Source organism: Dipteris shenzhenensis, chromosome 7 (assembly GCF_047967505.1).
Source record: "Dipteris shenzhenensis isolate YYH24624 ecotype China chromosome 7, Dip_SZ_1.0, whole genome shotgun sequence".
In the NCBI taxonomy this organism is placed as follows: Eukaryota; Viridiplantae; Streptophyta; class Polypodiopsida; order Gleicheniales; family Dipteridaceae; genus Dipteris; species Dipteris shenzhenensis.
The window spans coordinates 1,652,264-1,674,127 of NC_141602.1; the positions used below are offsets into that span (position 1 = coordinate 1,652,264).

General features: G+C 46.5%; 1 protein-coding gene across 4 annotated transcripts in view; it reads right to left on the reverse strand.

Moving 5' to 3' along the window:
- Positions 1 to 4,691: 4,691 nt before the first annotated feature.
- LOC147899800 (uncharacterized) overlaps positions 4,692 to 21,864 on the reverse strand; it is a 93,320-nt gene continuing 76,147 nt past the window's right edge. For 2 of the 4 annotated variants that reach the window (XM_087377310.1, XM_087377309.1), the window contains 2 exons: positions 19,297 to 19,465; positions 4,692 to 5,187 (listed from right to left, as the gene is read on the reverse strand). In XM_087377310.1, coding sequence (XP_087233436.1) covers positions 5,074 to 5,187; positions 19,297 to 19,465 — 283 coding nt within the window. In that variant the 3' untranslated portion in view covers positions 4,692 to 5,073. Of the gene's footprint in view, positions 5,188 to 8,629; positions 8,723 to 17,995; positions 18,049 to 19,296; positions 19,466 to 21,864 lie in introns of those variants that run through there. The other 2 variants (XM_087377311.1, XM_087377312.1) reach the window with 2 other exon arrangements.

Sequence of the window (21,864 nt, forward strand, 5' to 3'; positions counted from 1 at the left end):
TCGTTCTCTAAGATGTTAGCAGCAGAGCCTAGTACCTGGGAGCAGTTCATTTTCATGATCAGTGGCAGAGACCCATGGAGAGAGCCAGAGTTCAGCAGGACTCCTGGCAGCCTTCTCTTCTCCTTTGGGAAGAGGAGACATGATGGATTGCTCGAGAGATTAGATCGCTTCTATGTTGGGGACTGGGCATTACACAAAGGCGGCGCTACCAAGAAGGGGGTCCGCATCCCAGAGGACCTCTTGTAGGATGAGGAGATTTAGCAGGTTATGGCAGAGATCTGGGAGCACTCAGAGATGGCACGGAGTGAGGGCTGGGCGGCGTGGGTTGCCAATGCGATTCAAAGGAGCAGTGTGGAGCTACAAGCTCACGCCCTCAGGGGGAGGAGGACCTTCTAGGAGCCCGAGCGGCCTTTGAGGAGAGACCTCGCCTCCATCGAGAGGCTCAGGAAGCAGGACCCAGTGTCTCAGTGGCTTAGTGATAGATTGGAGAGTGCTCGTCTCGAGCTTCAGGACACAGAGCTACATCAGGATGAGTTCTCCTATCATTCCTCCTGGGCCTGATGGTACAATAGCAAGATAGGATGACAACAAAGTTCTTTCAAACCACTGGGCCCCAATCGCAGCGTCTCCGGGACTCCTAGGGCATCATGCACACTGACCCACAGGACATTCTTGACATAACCACGGATTTTTATAGCCAGCTCTTTCAGACAGAGAGGATGACCCCAACCGGTCTTGTGGCCCGAGAGCTTGTTTGGGAGCACGTTCTGACAGTAGTCTCGCGGGACCTATGTAGCAGACTTGAGGAGCCTTTCACAGATGAGGAGCTCTGGGAAGCCCTCAAGGCTCTCCCGACCCAGAAATGCCCGAGGGAGGATGGCTTGACTCCAACCTTCTTCCCGAACTTCTGGGAGATTATCTCCACCCCTTTCTGTTTAGCTTGCCAGGAGATTTTCGAGACAGGCCTTCTCCCTCGATCCTTACACAGGGGGTGGATGTGTTTGATCCCGAAAGGTGGAGATACGTCAGATATCCGACAGTGGAGGCCGATCACTTTGCTTGATACTGCATACAAGATCCTCGCCAAGGTCTTGAGTTTGCGGTTACAGCCTCATCTTACCGACATCATCCATGACACAGACTGGGTTTGTCCAAGAGCGCAGGATCCTGGACAACATCTTCACGTTCTGGGAGGTAGTGGATTGGTCTAGGGAGGAGTCACAGCCACTGGCCATCCTTCTCTTGGAGTTTGAGAAGGCCTACGACAGGGTGGAGTGGTCTTTCCTCGAGGGCACTATGAGGAGATTGGGTTTCTCAGACCGATGGGTCAGAGGAGTTTTAGCGCTATACGTAGGGAGCTCTAGTCAGATGATTATCGGAGGACACACAGGCGAGGCCTTTCCTCTCTCTCGCTCGGTCCACCAGGGCTGCCCACTAGCTCCCTTTCTCTTTTGTTTATAGCAGAGGCTCTGGGCTACTACTTGAGATCACAGGTGGCAGGTCTCACAGGGCTATGGCTCCCAATCTCCCAATCAGACAGGAGGAGGAGCTCCTTAACTCAGAGTTTGCAAATGACACGGCCTTGTATGTTGAGGGCACCACGGCAAGTTTAGAGAGAGTCAGAGGCGCCTTGGCTATCTATCGTGAGGCCTTGGGGACACAGATCAACTGGACGAAATCCATAGGCTTCTTCACGGGCTTTGAGGAGACACAATCTAGGTTGAATTGCATGCTCATAGTTACTATGGAGATTTTGGTTAGCGTCTGAGAAAATTGTAAAAGTTGTGTTAGGCTACTTGATAGAGGTTACTGCACAGAGTGTCTACTTTATAGAGGTTACTGAAGAGAGTTGGGTTAGGGTTTGAGAACTTTGCTAAATTAGTGTTAGGTTACTTGCAGGACGAGTAATGTCTCTAGCTTTCTAATTTTGGAAGGATCTTTGGGACCAAATGGGGTACAAGCTACGGAGTGCCAAAACAAAGCGTAAATGTCTCTCCTGGACACAAACAAAGAAAAGAAGAGAGAGAAAGAAAGAAAGAAAGAAAAAGTGTATTAAAGTCTTCGAGGAGAGAGAGAGAGAGAGAGAGAGAGAGAGAGTTAACCGTTGTAGTTTTGCAAGGATAAAATTCAAAAGATCCAATAGATAAAAGATATACTGAATGATGAGTTGGAGGAAATGGAGTGCATCCGTGAGTGGGGGAGTGACTTTGGTTTCAAATGGATACCGCGAGGCCAAACAGCGAGATACCTTGGATGCGAGATGGGTATTGACATCACAGCAGAGCAACAAATTGCCCCGATCCTTGAGAGTGTTCGGCGCAAGCTTCTCTATTAGAGCTCGGTCAAACTCTCCCTCGCAGGTCGCGCCTTAGTGGTAGACCAGGTCCTTCCCATTGCCTCATATATTGCCTCTTGTTGGTGCTTTCACAAAGGATGCATTGGACAACTCCGATGGTTGGTACGGAACTTCCTCTGGGCAGGTTCAGACGACACGAGGAACACTAGGGCCCAAGTAGCTTGGCAGACGGTGATCATGCCGCAAGCACTAGGAGGCTTGGGTATCATCAATCCGGAGATGCAAAGCAAGGCCCTTTTGGGCAAGTTGGTGGTTCGTGGCCTCACCCTAGGTGCCGAGCCTCTGAGGCTCCTCTTACAGAGAGGGCTTCTGAGGCACACCCCACGCACTTGGGGATAGTGGCAACCTTCACATAGATGGATCTTCTCAGAGGCCCCCCTTACGGGAAAGGGCTCCCCCCTGATGAGAAGCCTCCACATGGTTTGGCAAAGAATAGCAGGGGGCCTCATCCGTGCTTCGCCGAGATGTGCTAACCCCTTATGTGGCACCCAGAGGTCAAAGATCAAGAGGGACATATGCTTGGGCAGCGGACTCACATTGGCTGGGCACAGTGGGACAGTGGTCCAACAGGGTCTTTTGGTCGCTGGAGCAAACTACCTATGGAGGCAAAGACGAGGCTTGACGCCATAGCACATCTAGGAGAAACAGGGCAACAGATGGGCGAGATCAACTTAGCCATTCCTCAATCTTGGTGGGAAGGACTTCACATTTGGAGAGACAACAGATGGTTGGGGCGGTTTTCCCGTACTGGTGTTCCCTTAAGATTTTTGATGCAACGCGATAGCATGCACCCCGACTTCTTTTGTGTAGGACTTGGAGGCTTGCTTCAGCCCCTCACTAGGAGTGACCCTGAGATGGATGGGAGTCCTGATGGGATACACTGGCAAATTATCAGACCGGTAGGACGCTTGGGGAAGGAGTGGCACATTGATCCCAGTATCTCAGAGCACGACGCCTCTCGATGGCGCCTCTGGCTATGGGAGGGTAGACCCCTGAGGGAGGTCCAGTGGGACTCGAGGGAGTGGTTCTGGCCCTCCTGGGGCGGCCTAGCTGAGACGATAGATGAGGTGCCTTTCTTTTCCTACACACAGATTGGCAGGAGACTTCCGATGGACTCGTCGAGGTGGACTCCCTCAAGGGAAAGACACTGGGTGACCCACAGAGTGCCCCGGGATGTTCGCTCCAGGTTTTGGGCACGGTTGTGGTCCAACTTGTGACCAAGGAAGATTTCATACTTCTTTTGGCTGGCAGCCCACGGAGGCTTGCCCATCAGCCCGTGGTTGGAGCAGATGCAAGTGGAGGGACAGATGGTGTCCTGGAGACTATCTCGCACTGCCTATGAAGCTGTCGTAGCGCAACGAGGATCTGGATGAGAGCCCTCATGATCATGACACGCATGCAGAGATTACACCTGGGGAATGGTGGCTTGGTTGACAGAGGTAGGACACGCGTTTCAGATTGATGAGATCTCCCCAACCTATCATATACAGAGGATTCAGAGGATTGCACTCCACGAGGCAGTCCCCCCTGACACCCTAGCTCCTCCTCTTCTTAGGGAGGACAGTGTTTGGGAGGTGGTAGCCAGCATCACGGCTTAGAACATTTGGGTGGCTCGGTGCAGTCTTGTAATGGGAGAGCACCTGGTTCCACCCTCGGCTACCTTGGTTGCCATCTGGCAGGACATCATTTACACTCTACGGTCCACGTGGGAGCGTGAGACTCCAAGCTCCGGGGCAACTATTGAGAGGCGTGCTTGTTTCTGCAAGGCTTGGCCTGCAGGTGTTTCCTACATCTTCACTCCGCGAGGGATTCGCTCGCTGTAGTCCCCCCACTTGGATGTTAGCCCCAGTTCCAGAGATCCCCTAAGCAGTGAGCTGGGCTGCTGTAGAACAAGCTGATTTTTCTTTCAACCTTTTCCGGTTTTTTCATACTCAGCACCTTTAGGGCTGTTGTCTTGTATAAAATCTTTCAAGCATTAATAGAAGGTTCCTTTCTTTTGGGGGGGGGGGAAAGTGTCTTTTGTTAACAGTGCTACACTCGTATCTAATACATAGGGTACCCATCACTACCCAAAGTCATATTTTGCTGCTTTCACATCTTAGAATTTGCTGGAGTGCATGCCTAGAAGAACGTAAATGCAAACATTGACGAAGATTGGTCACAGTAAAAGATCCAATCTCGGTGCAAAAGCAAGAGGGCAGTGTGAAGGCTGCTCTAAGTATATTTTATTGTGGTTTGCCAAGAGGCCAAAAGAGAATTCACAAGCAAAGCAGGTCACAAGATGCATGCCCACATTTGAAGATGTGCTTAACAGTGCCAATGATGCCAAAAACTCTAGCACAAAACATCTTCATGATAATCTTTAGTGAGAAGCATGCACGAGGCATGCAAAAAAGGGGTGCCATCGCATATGACATATATTAACCATAACGAGGCATGTCAAAAAGGGATGAGGTCGCAATATGAAATCTGGAGTTTTTTTAGGGATCGGGGGCTCATTGCTTTTGATGAAAATGGGCTTACAATGCAAGGTTCACTGGTGGTCCGAACTGCAAGATGGGCAACCCCAACCTCTATAGAAACATTGATCCTTCATGTGCAGGCCCACAGTTTACAATTCCTTGCTATATCTGTCCTGGATCCTTTCTTCAAGCTCTAACGCAGTGGTCTTTACATATCATTTGAAGTACTTGGACACAAAACTTGCCAGCTTTCCCTCATTTTGGTCCCTTCTTCCCTTTGGGTATTGGTCTTTGCATACCATTAAAAGCACTTGGACAAAAGCTCTTCACCTTGCATGTACCACATTGGGGATTCACAGGTTTGCATACCTGCAATAAAAATCAAACCAACCACAAAAGAAGCTTAGAGTTTTGTCAATCAACAATTCGAATTTCTAGTAATTGAAAACTGCTCGTCATCTGTTTATTTTGCCACTGGTGAGTTGTATCAGATTATAACTGTTGCATTTAATGGAAACTGGGAATTTTTTGTATTACATTAAAGCTCAAGGCAGATTTTGAACTTTCAAGATGATATATAACATCACTATAACCAATCTAAGGAAGCTTTCATGCAGACAGATCCCATTTCTTCAATCCCTGCAGTTTAACTCCTGTCTCAAGGCTGCACCCAGAAGACCAGCAAGAACAGAAATTTGGCAGTTTGAGGGGACCTCTTGGTTTGTGTGTCCTGCTTGTTGTGGATTTCGATGAAGTACTCCAGTAAAAATTCTACCTTAGAGTTACGAGAATTGCATTGCCCTCTTAGATGTAGAGAAGCGATTCTCCACTTTCTTAGTGTCTTGTAGAAACTGGTTCTACCTCACAAACTGACCTCTAGATATTGCCACGTTAAAGAAGTGCAAAAACTTGTTCATCACTTAATGGAGTTAAAAACCAATACCTTTGAAGCAAAGACAAGCATAGAAGCAAAGACATCATGTACTGACCGATAATGTCCTTTTGGACGTGTCCTGGTCTCTACATATGGAGAATACATCCTCTGTTGAACTGTCTGAAGCCTGCTATTTCTGTTCAGCTTAAATACTAATGAAGCAAAAGATTTCTTAGCCTGTTGGGCAGTTCATTATCACAATCACGGCAATCTTTTGATACTCAGCAGAAAGGAGAACATTACTTTTTAAAAGAGGATACTGCTGTATACCAATACAATCCAAAACATACAATAACATGTGAAGAAATCCTCCAATCATTTGATGGCGATTGTAAGCACATCTGAAGATCAGTTTCTTGGGAAACCACATACCTACATTGTCTTTTCCCTCCCTCCGTTTGTGCATGTCTTCACAGTGATACATCTCTCAATTATGGATACTTATTTCCATTTATTTCATTCATAAATTTATGCACATCTTTACTATCCACACATGTGAGTCTTCTGTGTGAGTTTTTGTTACAAGACTTCACACATCCGCTGGTTATCTTCATCAGCAAATCCTGTGCACAAGTCATCATCAGTTCAATGTTGAAATCTATCATAGCTGATCATCACCACGTTTACCATCCTGTATGGTCTTTAGACATCTTCAATATGATTTCACCATTTCCTTATAGTGAGGGCTAATCCATAAGTTATAGTATGATTCCACCATTTTCATTGGTGTGGGCCTTTCTATGGCCTTAGCTGACACCCTATCTAGTACTCAGCCAATCTCATTTGGTGACAGGATGTTTGAAGCTACTGCATTTTCACATTGAGGAAAGACTGAAGTTGTCAGCAGCATGCTGCAGTGGGTTGAGGTGCTTCACAATCTTTACTATACCCTCAGGAGTTATTAGGTTAACTAGCACCATGGGAGTAAAGCCTCAGTGCGTTAGGCCATGATGCTTAGCTTAATGAGAACAGACTGAGATCACTTAGTGGAATGGATGAGATCTTTGGAACCAACAAACTTTTAAGTAACTCCTAGCTAAATGAGTGATCACTCACATGCACAATAGATAGAGCACATCAAGACCCTATCATTGATTTCAGTTTGGGTTGGATTGAGTCATCTCACTTGAGTTATTGATTCTAGCAAAGGCTAGAGAAATCTTTTGTTCTAGGCCTAATGTTTGATTACGTGTATTCTTAGGTAGAGGCCTCACAGGGCAAGTCTTTTAAAACATAATTAAGAACTGATTCATTAGATAATTTATATTCTGCTACAATAGAAAGTTAGTTATATATTAAATAGCTTTTTAAAGCTTTTGCAGCCTTTTGTGCATCCTCTCTCTTAAATCGAGCTTGCACTCTTAGTTTCTAGCTAGGCAGGTGGAATAGCTCCTGGCCTTCATCCTATTTCGATCTGCCTGCTTTCATCACCTACCCATGCTCTGCTCCTATCCAACGCTGTTAACAACCAACAGCCCCCTGTTGTTACAGTTGCCATTAGCTCTTAGGGACCTCAAAATCTTTTGCAGCCTAGCTTTTCCACTTGGCCCATCCCTGCAGTTCCAATCGCTAGCCCATCCCTCCTTTTCATCTTGCTGCGATTTCAGGCTACAGCTCTGTGGAAGTCACAGCAGTCTTTTGTGCTGAAACCGAACCCACATTGGGTTAGCAATCACTCTCGCACACTAGCTCATTTTTTCTACTGATTCACTTGCATTATTTATCTGCACCAGGGATTTTGACCCTTTTGACTAAGAGGCACTCACACCAAAAGGATTTACAGCTTGCTGTGCCTTAACATTTTGGTCATCTTGGGAGGCTCCCTCATGCATAGATTGATGTTCTTGCTCATCCTGGGAGGACTGCCCCTCCATATCCCAATAATCATCAGTAAGAGACATCTTTGCATAATTTTCTTTGCTGCATTAGGCAATAGTTCACCAGAGACAATCACAAGCTCACCTCCTCAAGAAAGATGGTGATGTCCCGGGAATGGAGCCATAAAACTGGCCTCAAGGCCAACAAGAGGGCGGTAAAAGACAACTAACCAGCCAATGCTTTCACACTAAAGTATTCAGCAACTAACTCAAACAAAAATTGGGAGCTAGAGTGCTCTTGCTCAAGAACAAGGACACAGATTTTTAGTAGTGAATTCAATCTCACTTGCATTCGATACATTTCCCACTCACAGTAGGCATTAATATCCCAAGCAATGACCCTGCTGGGCTCTGCTCTCACACCCCCCAATGGCAAGAGGCATCCATCTCTGTTCAAACACCTGTATAAGGCTTGAGTTGTTGCTAGCAGCCCATATGGGGTCACACAACTCCTCACACCACCTCTACTAGTTCACTCAGAATACCCAAGCAATGGGTGAGATCATAAATGATCTGCCCACAACCTCAGAAACAAGAACTTGAACTGCAAGCATCCACGGTGGACCACCCCGCCAACTAGTCTCTCCAAAACAGCTCACAGCCAAGAGACTTCACTAAGAGGCATGTGAGAACTCTTAACCAGTCCGGAAGCTCAGACCAAGCTCATTCACGAGCTAGCTCATACCACAATATTCCCATGCTACCATGCTGGCAGCTGTCCATGCAATGGAGGCAAAGTGCCCATGCAAGCTCTAACCCTGTCCACACGCCCATGCTGTAGCAGTCCGTACAAGTCATGTCCTGGCCATACAAGAGCAGTCCATAGACAGCCTACGCATTCATACAACCCATAATGCAGTAGCCTGCAATCTGTACGTGCCGTACTCAACTTTGAAACCAGTGCAACCTGTGTACGCACCTTTGAAACCCGTGCAACCTGTGTACGCACCTTTCAAACCCGTGCAACCTGTGTACGCACCAATCCGTACAACTGCTCATAAACTGCCGTCCATACATGATCCGCCAACCATACAACCTGCGTCCGTACGTCTGTACTCAGGGTTCCAGACCCAACGATCCGTACGTTGCCTCCCTGCCAAAATCCATACGGTGAGCACTCCCCGTGCATCGTGAGCTCCCCGCGACCACATCATGGATTTTTTTGTCCTCAATCAGCATATAATTGAACAAACTTTTTAATTCCCTCAGTAATATTAAATGTTTGAGTCAATTAATGTTTAATATTTTGTTGATCAACTGTAATAATAAGAAATTCAAATCATGCCTAGTATATAACTATTGCTGGCGGCATTCTTACCTTTCCTCCTATGCTAGTGTTTGGAGCTTCAACACGGACCATGCTTCTTTCCGGGGAGAAAAAACAACAAGACAATGCAAAACACTCATGAATGGGTACTCCAACTCTTGTACCATCCAACTAGGACTCCCAAAGAATAACTCAAAGTACACTTATGCATTCCAAGCAACCCTTGTCATATAAATTCAACTCACACAAACTTCAAGCCATATCAATTGCCTTAAGTGAATTCCCTATGGGTTCTTTCCAGGTGCTTCCTCAAGTAATCTTCCAAATCCCAAGGTTTGGGGAAATGCCAAGTGGCATCCCCTTTGCATTTGCGCCCATTGCCCCCTCTAGTGGGGCAATTTTAAGGCCCTAACCAATGACATACTTGGGTTCTAAGGTTATTTGCCCCCCTCTTTGGGCCAATCACCAATTTTATCCCCAAGTCACAATTCCCTAGGGGCAATCTTGCATATCCACACCTCATGGCCTTGCCAACTAATTTTCCAGGGTCCCACTCACATTCAAGTACAAAACTCACGCCCTCGTGACACAATGTTACAGTTTTGGCAGAGGTTTTCTTTTCTACAGATATCAAACTTGATTCTAAGGAGAAATCAATATTGAATCATATATATGTGATAGGGTTCCTAGGCCTTCTTGGCTCCGTCTGAAATCCACTCTTACAATCTCCAAGTTAAGCATCATTCTTAAAAGGATATATATCAAGGCTTAGCCTTGGTAGGGGATGGACCTCATTCACACCCCATCCAATGCTTGTCTCTATTTTATCTTTGTTTTTGCCCCCCTCTGCAGTCAAACTATCTTCCCGCCCTGCTCCGCCCGCCCCTCCACTCCTGCTCGCTGCTGCCCTGCCTGCGGCTCCCCGCTCTGCTGTCCCACGGCAGCTCCCACTCCCGGCCTGCTGCTCCGCCCTGTATGCTCGCCCTACTGCTTGCCATGCCCACTCGCTCTGCTGCTCCGCCCCAACCCACTCCACCCCTGCCCGAGCTCCTTGCTGCTCCACCCCAGCCCGCGCAGCCTGCTGCCCTGCTACGCTCTCCTGCACCACACCCCCCGCTCCGCCTTGCTGCTCTACTCCCATGCAGCTCCTTACCCTCCACCAGGGCTGCCCCCCGCGCTGCCTACTGCCCCTGCAGCCCCCCCGTCCCTGCCTGCCTTCTGCACCGTCTCACAGCCCCTCCCTCCCGCCACGCCTCAGCCCCCTCGTGGGCAGCTCCCTTCTTCGCCTCTCCACCTCTTCACCTCCGGCTGCCCTCCACATTGCAGCTTATCCTTCGCCTCTCCATCCTCATCCACCTCCGACTACCCTACCTTCCTCACCCTGGGTGTGCTTCCAGCCATGGGGGGGGAGCCTATGCTCCCACTCCCGATCGCGCACTAAAACCTGCATCAAGGGGACACGAATCAGTCCAAGGCAATGGGAAAAGCCGAGAAAGAGACGGATAAAGCCAAGAAAGACGACCCCAAAAAAAAAAAAAAGACACAACTAAAACTTGAGGATGTGAACACGCACGTCAACCGAAGTGGATTCAGGGTTGACAGCAAAGCAAAGGCGGGGCCCACCTCAGCCTCACCTTCAGCCTCTATTCCTACTCCGACTTCAGCCCCCGCTTCAGTTTCAGTTCCAGCCTCAGCTCCCTCTATCTCTACTTCGACCTCAGCTCCCACTTCAGTTTCAGTTCCAGTTCCAGTCTCAGCTCCCTCTACATCCTCACTGTCGACTTCAGCTTCCACTTCAACACTAGTTTCAGCTACATCCCCAGCTACAGCTACAGCCACTATCAGTCTCATGCCCATGGCCCCGGTTGTTTCCTTCCCTTCCTCTCCTGTTACAGCTCTCGCACCACTTATGACACCTACTTCGGAGGTCTCATACACTGCTCCGCATTACGCTTCACTCTCCCCTCTCCCTCTCAGTCAGCCCACGCTCCCATATCCCATTGGGACTGCCTCATCCATTCCACTGTCATCTCCGTACCTCACCCAGTTCACCAGTCACCGCCCAATTTCCGGACTCATCCCCACACTTTTATGTCACAGCCATCACAGTTTCAGCTAGGACACAGGTGGGCTGATACACCAAAGGCCTGGGATACCTTGCTCATGGAGGTACATAGCTTCGCATAGGAGCAGGTCCGCTTCAACCAGGAGCAAAGCCACATCATACAGGAGCAGGCTCGAGCCATTTGGAAGCAGGCTGATCTTAATCAAGGACTCAGACAGGATATCCTGCAGCTCCGACAGGAGGTCACAACCATACCCCGGGGAGTACCCTAGTTGTCGAGGCACAAATTGCGAGCATGCAATCTGCTATTGAGGAGACATCCAGATGGGTTGACGTGGCCAAATGGGAACCCGCCAGGGTAACTGTTTTGGCTACCCTCATGGAGCAGTAGCAGAGAGCCAGTAAGGCTCTCAACATTAGAGTACGCGGGATCCCACGTGCTGAGGCTACATTGATGGCAAATGTGACTGCTTTCATGGCCGCTACTCTAGGTGTGACTGAGCACAGGATAGAGAGGTCATGGTGGGTGGGGAGAGACTCCAACTGAGAGCAACCCCTGATCATAGGGTTCCATGACACCCAAGCACGACTTTCAGCTCTACGACGCAAGTCAATTCTTCGAGATCAGCCAGCGATCTCCATGGATGAGGACCTCACTCCTCTACAGGTTGAGGAGAGACGCGCTTAGCTGCAGCAGTGGGATCAGGCCTAGAAGGAGGGGAAGTGGGCAGTGGTACAAGAGGGACAACTTCTGACAGGCCCCCGTAGGGCACCAGCCCCTCCCCTACATAGGAAAGCGGGGTCTATGAGACTCAGATATCTAAGACCCTATTCTGCACCATTTGGAACTATAATGGTACCTTATGGTCAGAACCAGGGAACTTCTTGGAATCCTATACAGGTCATGACATAGTATTTTATACAGAGACACATCAGAGTCCAAAGCACCCACTTCCAGTAATCAACGGATATACATGGGAGTCTGCCTACAAAGATGAGATGAGGGATACAAGGGGGGTTCGAGGGTCAGGTGGAGCTGCAGTCCTTTTCACATCCACACTTTTGGGGACCATTTCAGTAGAGTAGAGAGATGCACATTCCAGGTTTCTTTGGATCCGGATTCGGCACATGGACAGCCGTGATCTGTTTATTGCAGTTTGCTACTTCCCCCTTGAGACCTCCCACTTTGCTAGAGATATCCGAGGTGACGATGAGACATCTCCATTTGCTGCTCTTTATCAGTTCATTGTTGACTTCTCTAGCCGCAAAGAAGTCCTCCTAGTGGGGGACTTCAACGCGAGGAAAGGCACCCGTCAGGTACTATTCCTCGACTTCAGGGATGATTCCACTCTCTTGCCAGACATTGACCTTGAGGAGGCAGGTATGCTATAGGTTTCAGCTGACAAACGAGGCCCATTCACATCTTATGGGCAGGCCATATTAGACCTCGGCAGGATGCATGATCTCATTATCTATAATGGTCTTGACAAATGGCCCGCCTTAGGTGGTTTCACGTGCTTTCCAGATACGGGAGGCAGCATTATCAACCTTGATTTTAAGGAACCGGAAACCCAAGGATCACAAGGATCTACAAAATGATCAAAGGATCAGATACATGTGGAATTCCTTATTGAAAAGGCAATTCCCCAATAAAGGCTAAGTAGATCTGATTTAATAGTTATTTTTATGTCTCTAAGCCCTGAATATTTTTGTGTTCCTTGTTTATTTCAGGAAAACAATATACCCTTAGTTTCCCCCCTAGGGAATTGTGCCTTGGGGGTCCCGGGTAAATAAGAGGTTTAGGCCCAAGAGGGGCCAAAGGACCTTAGAAATTTAGGTTGAAGGGGCAAGGGTCAAATCACATTTTAAGTTGGTCATTGGTTTGACCCCATAGGGCCTAGGAGCAAATTAAAGGCCTTGGGGGCAATCCAAAACGTGGGCTGCCGCGTGGCATGCTTATGCAAACCAAAATGGCAAGGAAAACTTTGGAAGGTCGTGGGTTGGCCGCCGAGTGTAGGACAAGAGGCGTGAGCTTGGAGAGTTCGTTTTTGATGCACGGAGAAAGGCGCTTGGAATTTGTGCACTAACAGTACGGCCGTCCTACGGTTTTTGAGTGGCGGGCTGCGTGTACGGGTTGGCGTTGTACGGATGGAACCGTATAGATTGTACGGACAATCCATAGGAGCACTCTAGCTCCCCCAATCTGTGTTTGAATTACTTGTTAATATTCTAGTGTGAAGGCTTTGGTGGGTTAGTTGTTTATATACCGCCCTCTTGTTGGCTTTGTGGCTGGACATCAGCATCTTTCTTAAGGAGGTGAGCCTGCGATTGTCTCTCATGAAGTATTGCCTATATTTGCATACAAGCTAAGGTGTGAAAGATATTGACAGTCCAAAACAGTAAAAAGTTGCAGGAATCTGTTTTTTTGTAACTATGGCAAATGCAAGTGGGTCTAATAATATCATCCAGATTGTTGGTGAGAAATTAGATTACCATAACTATCCCATTTGGAAATTTAGAATGGATAACTTTTTGATTGGAAAAGGCTATTGGGATTTGGTTATAGGTGATGAGAAAGAGCCTAATTTGCCTGAAAAAAATGCTACTGCAGTTAAGTATCATAAAGCTTGGCTGGAAAGAGCATGGAGGGTGCTTCACTGGTTTTCAATATCTATTTCAGATGCCATGGTTATGCAAATTCTGAAGTGCAAGTCTCCCAAGAATGCATGGGATATCTTGACAAGATATTATGGCACAACTACAAGTGCCAAGAAATTTCAGTTGAAGCAAAAGTTCAATAATATGTCAAGGCAGGGTAGAACAATACAAGAGTACGTGACTGAAATCAAAACCATAGCTGATCAATTAGCTTCTATTGATGCTTCTGGGGATGATGATGACATGGTTGCAGTCACTTTGAATGGACTTGGTCCTGAATATAAGTCTTTTGACACTTCCATTTCAATGAGGCTGGATATGGCGGATTTCAATGAACTAGTTGCTCTTTTGATACATGAAGAAGTGAAGCTTGGGCTGAATACTAGTGCTAGTAGCTCCAGAAATAGAGATGTCATTTTTTACTCTAATCAGAGAGGTAGAGGTGGTAGAGGCAAGAGTGCCTCTCATGGTCACATCTCCAACGTTGTTGATTCCATCATGGGATCCCATGCCTTCACATCTCGCATCACTAACTTCACTGTAGCACCTCTCCCTCCAGGGGCTAATCACACTTATCTTTTCTTTAGCATCTCCACTCCACGTCGCATAGCACCTTCCACCCCACCGAGTTCTTACTCCACCTACCATGATATATGCTTTGACTGCGATCATTCACCTACTTACTATGTCCGTGTGTACATACTTCTCGCTTATATTGACTTCATACCCCTTTTAGATAATCATGCTGCCTTGGTTACCCGCTCACTACACGAGGCTGCCCTTGACGCTTTCCCCCACACCACCCGCCCACCATCCCCTGGGACCGTACCCTGTAATAGCTGGTACGATGATGACTGTAAGGATTTACGCCGTCAGCTCAGATTCGAAACCAAAAACAGTCTTCTGAGCGAACTAGATACGCTACGTGAGTACCGTAGACTAGTACGCAGAAAGAACCTAGACTTTGTTCGTCGGAACGAGGAGGAGCTACTAAACATTTTGTTTAGTAACAACTCTAAGGACTTTTGGCGAAGATTTCTAGGACGGTCCCCCTCACCACTCACTAACACTCAGGTCTGGTTTGATTATGCACGCACACTTTATGACATCCCAAATCAGCCAGTCAGTAACCTCTCACACATGCCACACCCCACATCTTGCACCCTCTTCAAGGGGGGGGTAAAGAATGTCGTAATGAAACTTCATAATGGCCGAGCGAAGGATCATGAGGGGCTATGCAGTGAGTTCATTGCATATGGGATTAACCTCCTAGCCCCGATCTTAGCAAAGCTCTTAAATGAAGTTGTTTGTTTGAAGTTTCCACGCACCTGGACCATTAACACTATCTCAGCCATCCACAAGGCAGGGATCCCATGAGCCCGGAGAACTACAGGACCATTATGATTAGACATGTCATGTCCAAGGTTTATGCATCAGGACTTGATTCCAAGGTCAACAAATTTGCGGAGAGTCGAGGACTTAGAGCAATAGGACAAGCCGAATTCCGGTGTGATCATGGAACCATGGACCACATTCTCACACTCAGATGTATCATCGAGGAGGCGAGGGCACGGAAGCAGATGGGTTTATTGTTGCTTTGTGGATTTCCGCAAGGCATTTGACACGGTTCCAGGAGCCCACCTCATATGGCGCCTACAGGACTTGGGTTATGACCAGGAGATCATTTGGGCTGTCATGGCACTTTTCGAGAGAGTTTCAGACAGAGTCCGGGCTGGATCTAGATGGACAGACAAGATCACGAGCACTATGGGGGTCAAACAAGGGTTTCCATTATTGCCAGAAGCAGTTTACATTTGATGGGTCACCTGTTGAGATAGTTTCATCATACACCTATCTTGGGGTTGTCTTTTCCGGACCCATCTTCACTATGAGACCCGCGATGCAGGCACGCTTGAGCAGAGGATATACTTCATTGGCCACTAGAGAGGCAGTGCTTCCGCTCCCACTTTCAAGATCCACGGACCAAGGGGTTGCTTTTTGACTCCTTGATCTGCCTAGCGGGGATGTAGGCAGCCCATGCTGGGAGCCATACTTGTCGGATACAGAGTGGGCCCGTGTGGAGCGGCTACAGGTTCTCATGTTATCCGTGGTAAGCCATTCGTTCCTCACCAAATCATTCAAGCTAAGTTTGGGTCAGCCCCTTTACAACTAGATGCTGAATTTCAGGTCATCACGTATCTGTATCAAGTCAGGGAGTATGGGGATTACACCTCTAGACGTAGCAAGCTACCATGGCTAGCTCTATCCTCTTCTATGGCACTTGCAGCAGGTGGGGACCAGAGGTGCTGGTATGCACACACAGAGAGATGGTTTGAGCGACTGGGGCTCCACATTGATAGACTACCACCCTTCCAGTACAGCATGGATGCTCTATTTTCTCCCCTCCTATCACACGAGGTCAACCAGATTATCCGTGAGGATCTATTACAGCTATACACATTTCGGACCTGGTTGGGACCAAGTGAACTCCTAGTGAAGCTTAGCTTCTACAAAGATCACTTCTTACATATCACAGTGGAAGGTTTCATTGACCCACCAGGATACACACAAATTTACCTACCCCACTCACCTCTTGGGCAATTCCAGGTCTCTTCACACAGACTTTGTATCGAGAGCGGCAGAGCAGAGCGACTACCTAGAGAGAGGCGCATATGCACATTGTGTGACATGCAGGAGGTTGAGACAGTGGAGCACTTCATCTTCCGGTATCCTGTTTACTATGAGATCTAAGGGCATTTCTACTGCCTCTTCAGAGATAGCTATGGGATTTGGGCCCGATTCCTCTCCTACCCAAACCAGAAGTGTTTGGCATGATTCATTCATGAGGTACTCAGACACTGGAGAGGATACTCCGAGCACGGAGACAAGAGCAGACTTTTTCCTTGGCTGATCCTTCTCAGAGCTCTATCACGGAGTTCTTTCAGCCAGATCACGTGGACCCCCACGAGATGAGGCCTCGACATGACCGTGACCCGACAGCTCAGACAGAGGGTTGACACATAGATCACACTTGGGGACATCCCCTCTTTGTTTAGAGTCGGAGCCCGATTGACGAGGGTCACAGTAGCCCTGGTTAGACGTAGAGCTACGACCAGGAGACATACCAAGACTGCACCTTTGAGTGGCTGATAGCACTGTATTGCCGATTTCATGCCCCCATTGCCTCATCCACCCTGATGTCCTGCTGCTGATGATGATGATGATGCTGAGATTGATTTATAGTGACCATTGACATGACTATGTTGTGCTTAGGACTTAGTACTACCATTCTGCTTTTTTGCATTTTGCATTGGTGAGGATGCTCATTTAGTAGCTCCACTACCACAGCTCGTTTGTACCAGGTTTTTCACAGTCTCATAGACCCATCAGTCTTCCAAAAACTTTAATAAACTTTCTTTCTTTCTTTCTTTCTAAATCCTATCTCTTGTGTGTAGTCTGAATGATCTATGTCTTGAAGTGAATTTCCAGTTTAAAAGGCTGATTAATTTCAAATTTAATTAAGTTAATGACCAGAAATTTAGCTTCTCCTTAAGCATGATTCTGACAAATCATAAGGGTTACCCTCCTCCTTACCAAAGGCACCAACATTGCAACATGAAGCATATACATTTTCTTGGATGGTTTTCTAGTGAGTTTTGGCTCTGAGATACCCATGATAAGCCAAAGTCAAATTTCGGCAATCGATGAGAAATAGGGCTGAGCAAGGATAAGGAACATTAGGGTTACTCACTACTGGTAAACCTAATCCATATCAAATAACTCACTTTTGCGATTTGAAGTGGCTCAAAACAAAGAACCACATCAGCCTTACATTTCTTGCAATATACTTGTTTGGAATGCGCACTACGTTTCTCAATCTATTTACTCTTGTGGTCATTGCAAGGCTTTCAAGCACTAAGCCATAGATAAAAACTAGCTTATGTCTAAGCTACGTATTGGACTCCCTGCTCTACGGTAGTGTTAGTAATAGAGGAGACCAGCTGCTGATGTACTTGAACGACCACTTCGAGCTTCAGTGGCTTTGTTAAAGGCATTTGCGTGCCTCTTTCTTAGAGAGTTATTGCCTCCCCTTAGTGCTCAGCTCACATACTCCTTGCAGAGCTTGCTTCCCTCACCATGAGAGTGCTAGTGTGCTGGTCACAACCTGGCAAATCGATACATATACATGAATCTAGGAAATGCCCAAACTTACCCTCTAAAAAAATGCAGTTTCAGCCTGATGATAGTCTCTCAAGGTTGAAAACCATGTCCATTAGTTTGTCATCTACATTTCTAGGAGTCAAAAGTGTCATTAGAAGGGGGTTGAAGGTTGTTATGCCATGACCTGCTGCCAGCAAAAGAAAATTTATACATACCTGACAGTCGAGTTCCAGTTGAGAATGCAAGGTTGTTCGGTCTTCTACTGTATCTACACAACAAGCCAGCAAGGATATGTGCAATTTTTGTTTAAAATACGTAATTTCATAGTCGTTCTTCATCTGGTTTTGTTTCAGGGGATTGTGCTGTTCTATCATAGAGTTTCCAGCTGAGTACAATATGCTTCAATACTGCACATCTAGCTTAGACTTCTTCAAATGCAATAATTTGAAACAGAGAGAAGAGACCTAATAACAATGAGTCTCAACTCTGCTTTCTTTAAAGTTCGACAACTTCGTGGAATAGCCTTCTCAGAAGCAGAAGTGCTGTTACTCATTGCAGAAGCATGGCGAGCAAAGATGACATCAACTAAACATTTATATAATGTTCCATTTCTAAGTGTGTTCCAGTGGGACATGAGAAGATGTGTGCCTTAAGATGCAGTTTGAGATGTCAAAGGCGGTTCATGACAAGATCAACTGTGTCAGTACAGACTCCCGTAATCTGAATGGCTCAGATTAGATGTCATACCAACTTGAGGAATTCTTTGCAGAAAAAACTGCCGAAGCACTGCATACAATGCTGATCTGTGTAAAACGTAACACGTAGCAGAAATAGTTGTTTCCTGTCCCTGGCTTAGATGGTACACTTTGTTGTACCCAGATCATGCTTGACAGGTTCACTGCCATAAGCATAATGTGTTCTATATAGGATTGAAGAATGTGTGTCACCTATCGTATCTACATCACAAGCCTAGTAAGGATTGCTTTGAAATACATAACGTTAATCTTACCTGATGATCTTATTTCAATTTGGTATATTTTAATGTTCCATCGCAGAATTTCTGACAGATATTGTGATATCCCCTGGTTCGACATGCTTGATTTTAGCTTGCATATTAGATGCATTCTGGCATCGTCCACATTGAAAAATTCAAAGCAGAGGACTGAGTCCCAATATTAATTGGCGAAGAGAAAACATTCAAAACCCTCTTATCAACTTGTATGTATAGCCTTGTCAAACCAGCTACTGCTAATTGCAAGTCCCACTAAGGAAACTGCATGGAGGCAAAAACTATTGCCTCACTAAGCCACTATGCACCAAATCATGCTCATTGCTTATCGAACCTTCTCTCTCTCATGAAATGGAGCCAGCCTAGAAAAACTTATTCAAATCAGTAGGTCATTAAATGCATCCTACGTTCAGCAATCGGTCTTTCTCAACTTTTTCACTTCTTTCAAATTATTACGTTTACTGAATATTTTGGACAGCTTAAGGAAGAAAACCAGATCAGATTTACCTGTTGACCAAAACCTACGAATAAAAAACTGATCTCTGGCCACAATCTCTTGGGTAGCCACGCTTCAAGTGAAATCCTCACTTGTTCCGGGTTGGAACCTTTAGGAGACCACCCTAATCGGCAACATACTCTCCGCACATTGGTATCAACAATCAAGCCCTCCTCCCCCCTAGCAACAGGAAATCCACAGCTTGTCAAGTAAACTGTAGCATTTCAAAAGCACATGGGAGCATCAAATAATAACATCATTTCAACATTTCATCAAAACAAATAATCGCCTTCATAGACGAACACTTTTGGTTGACATTGACCCAACTAACTAAGACTGTGGTTATATTAAAAATAAGAAAACACAATCTAGAGCATTTCTTAACCAAGAGTCATATATGCACCCATCTTAGGAGAGATTGAGTTGACTTTGAAAGACTTGCAGATAACTTTCCGGGTTCATTCTTGGATCGTAGGCCCTAGGGGGGACTTCAACATGGTAGAGCAGCCAGTTGATAAAAGGGGGGAAAAGGAAGGTGGTGTCCTCCTCTTTGAGAGAGTACCATAAGAACAGTTTGTCTGAAGGGTGCGAGGCAGAGACTGCTGGTAGGAGACCGAGTTTTCAGATCAATGATGCTAATCTTCAATGCTAGGACATGGAGGGGCACTATCATGGCAGGATTGATGGCTTTCATGTTGATTATTGGATCTCGAGAGGGAAGCTAGGCACTGGTACTTCAAATCACCTTTTGTAGTCCTTCTAGTTAACTTAGGTGACTAGGGTACAAGATGATGCACAGTTCAAGTTTTAGGGTCCCTAGGTCATCCACACCACAAGCAATGTTTGGTATTCCACGTAAGCCAAGAAAATCCAGTCGCAGTTCCATCAGGCCTTCCAAACACACTCACAAGCCTCTAGGTGAAATCTAGGATGCTGAACAGGTCGGAAAAATGAACTCATTGCATTAAGAATTCGGTGCAACACTTCTAAAGCTGTGACTGATAATGCTCACCTGCTACGATAAGGCTAGTTTGCTGCGACTCGCAGTGATATAACACTACAACTAAGGTAACGTTGCAGCAAATGCTTATGCGGCAACACGGCGCAATAATGCTAACGCGGCCTCCTAGCCCAATGCTTGCCATTTGGATCCTTCTCAAGGTGCCATGTGTCCTTGAATGAACCCTTCAACTAAAGCTCTCTCAAGAGCATTCCACTTCACCTTTTAATTTAATGCCTAGCTAGGCCTGGGAATGCCCCTAGACCCTAGCCCTTTAATCCCACTTATGCAACCTTGATCTATGTATGCCTTGTTCTCTATCTAAAATTTTTCCTGGTTCATGTGGTAAAGATTTAGGTTCAATGAGTTCATCTAGAATTTCATTTCTAATGAGATTGTCATCATCTCCCAATTTCCTTTTGAGCCTACTTATAGGCATAAAATGACAGAGAGATTCTGTAAGAAGACTGACACACACATAGGATGAATGCCAAACGACAGTACGGTTGCTGCGACACACGCAGCCCTTGCCATATTTTAAGGCTGAAACGATAGTCGGTCGCGAGCCAAGTGCGCCTCTTGCTCGTCTCAGACGCCAATCTCCACCAGCACCTTGAACCAATCATCGCCCACCATCCGAGAAGTCGCCAAGCATCAGCCTGTCTCCAGGCTGCTGCCAGAGGGCAAGGAGGCCGACTTTCATGGAGCTGGACAAGAACCACGAACCCAACTGCAAAGAGAGTAAGGGAAAGAGCTTTCACGAACCATGTGTAGAAGACCACGTCCTAGGTTGTGCCAAATGGCACTCCTTTGAACCTTAGGGACAAAAATGCCCTCCCCCACGAGGTTTACAAGAGCTAGGGATGTTTTTCCATTTGCTAGGCGGGATCTTCAAAGAACATAGCAGACTGCCCACCTTAAGATGGTTGACTTTATTGACCTAGCATTTTTGGCATTTTAATACATAATCTTTATCTATTTCAGGCCAAAAGAATTGTCTTTTTAAAAGTGCATATGTCTTCTGAATTCTTACATGTCATGTATTGATACTATCATGACATAAAAAAAGGATTTGGTGAATAATGTCATTTATACTCGGATTTGAGTCCTTTCACCAACCTGTGGTTTGTTACCATTACCATGCGATTGCTCAATGAAAGCTCCCCAATCTTTGGATCCCTCTCCATAATTGCTTTTCATATTTCAAAAAAGTGAGAATCAAGCTCACATTTTCCCCCCCCAATGAAAACACTTTAATTAAGTTTGAAAAAATACATCATGGTAGAGATACATCATGCATAGCATGGGAAACAAAATACTCATCAAGAGCTACTGAAGCACAAGGTTGAGGTTGAAAATGCCATCTCAACTCTCTGGTGGACTCTGAGAAAAAAGGTGAGCCACTCCACTCCCCGAGAAAAACAATCCTCTTGGTAGAAGCCGCCCAGGCATGCTCACCCAAATGGCCATCAAATTGTGTATAACATCACTCTAAATACTAGCCAATGCGCAAAGCTTGGACCTAGGAGCCATCCAAAGACTCTGTGCGTCTAATCTCCAAATATGCCATTGAAATGCT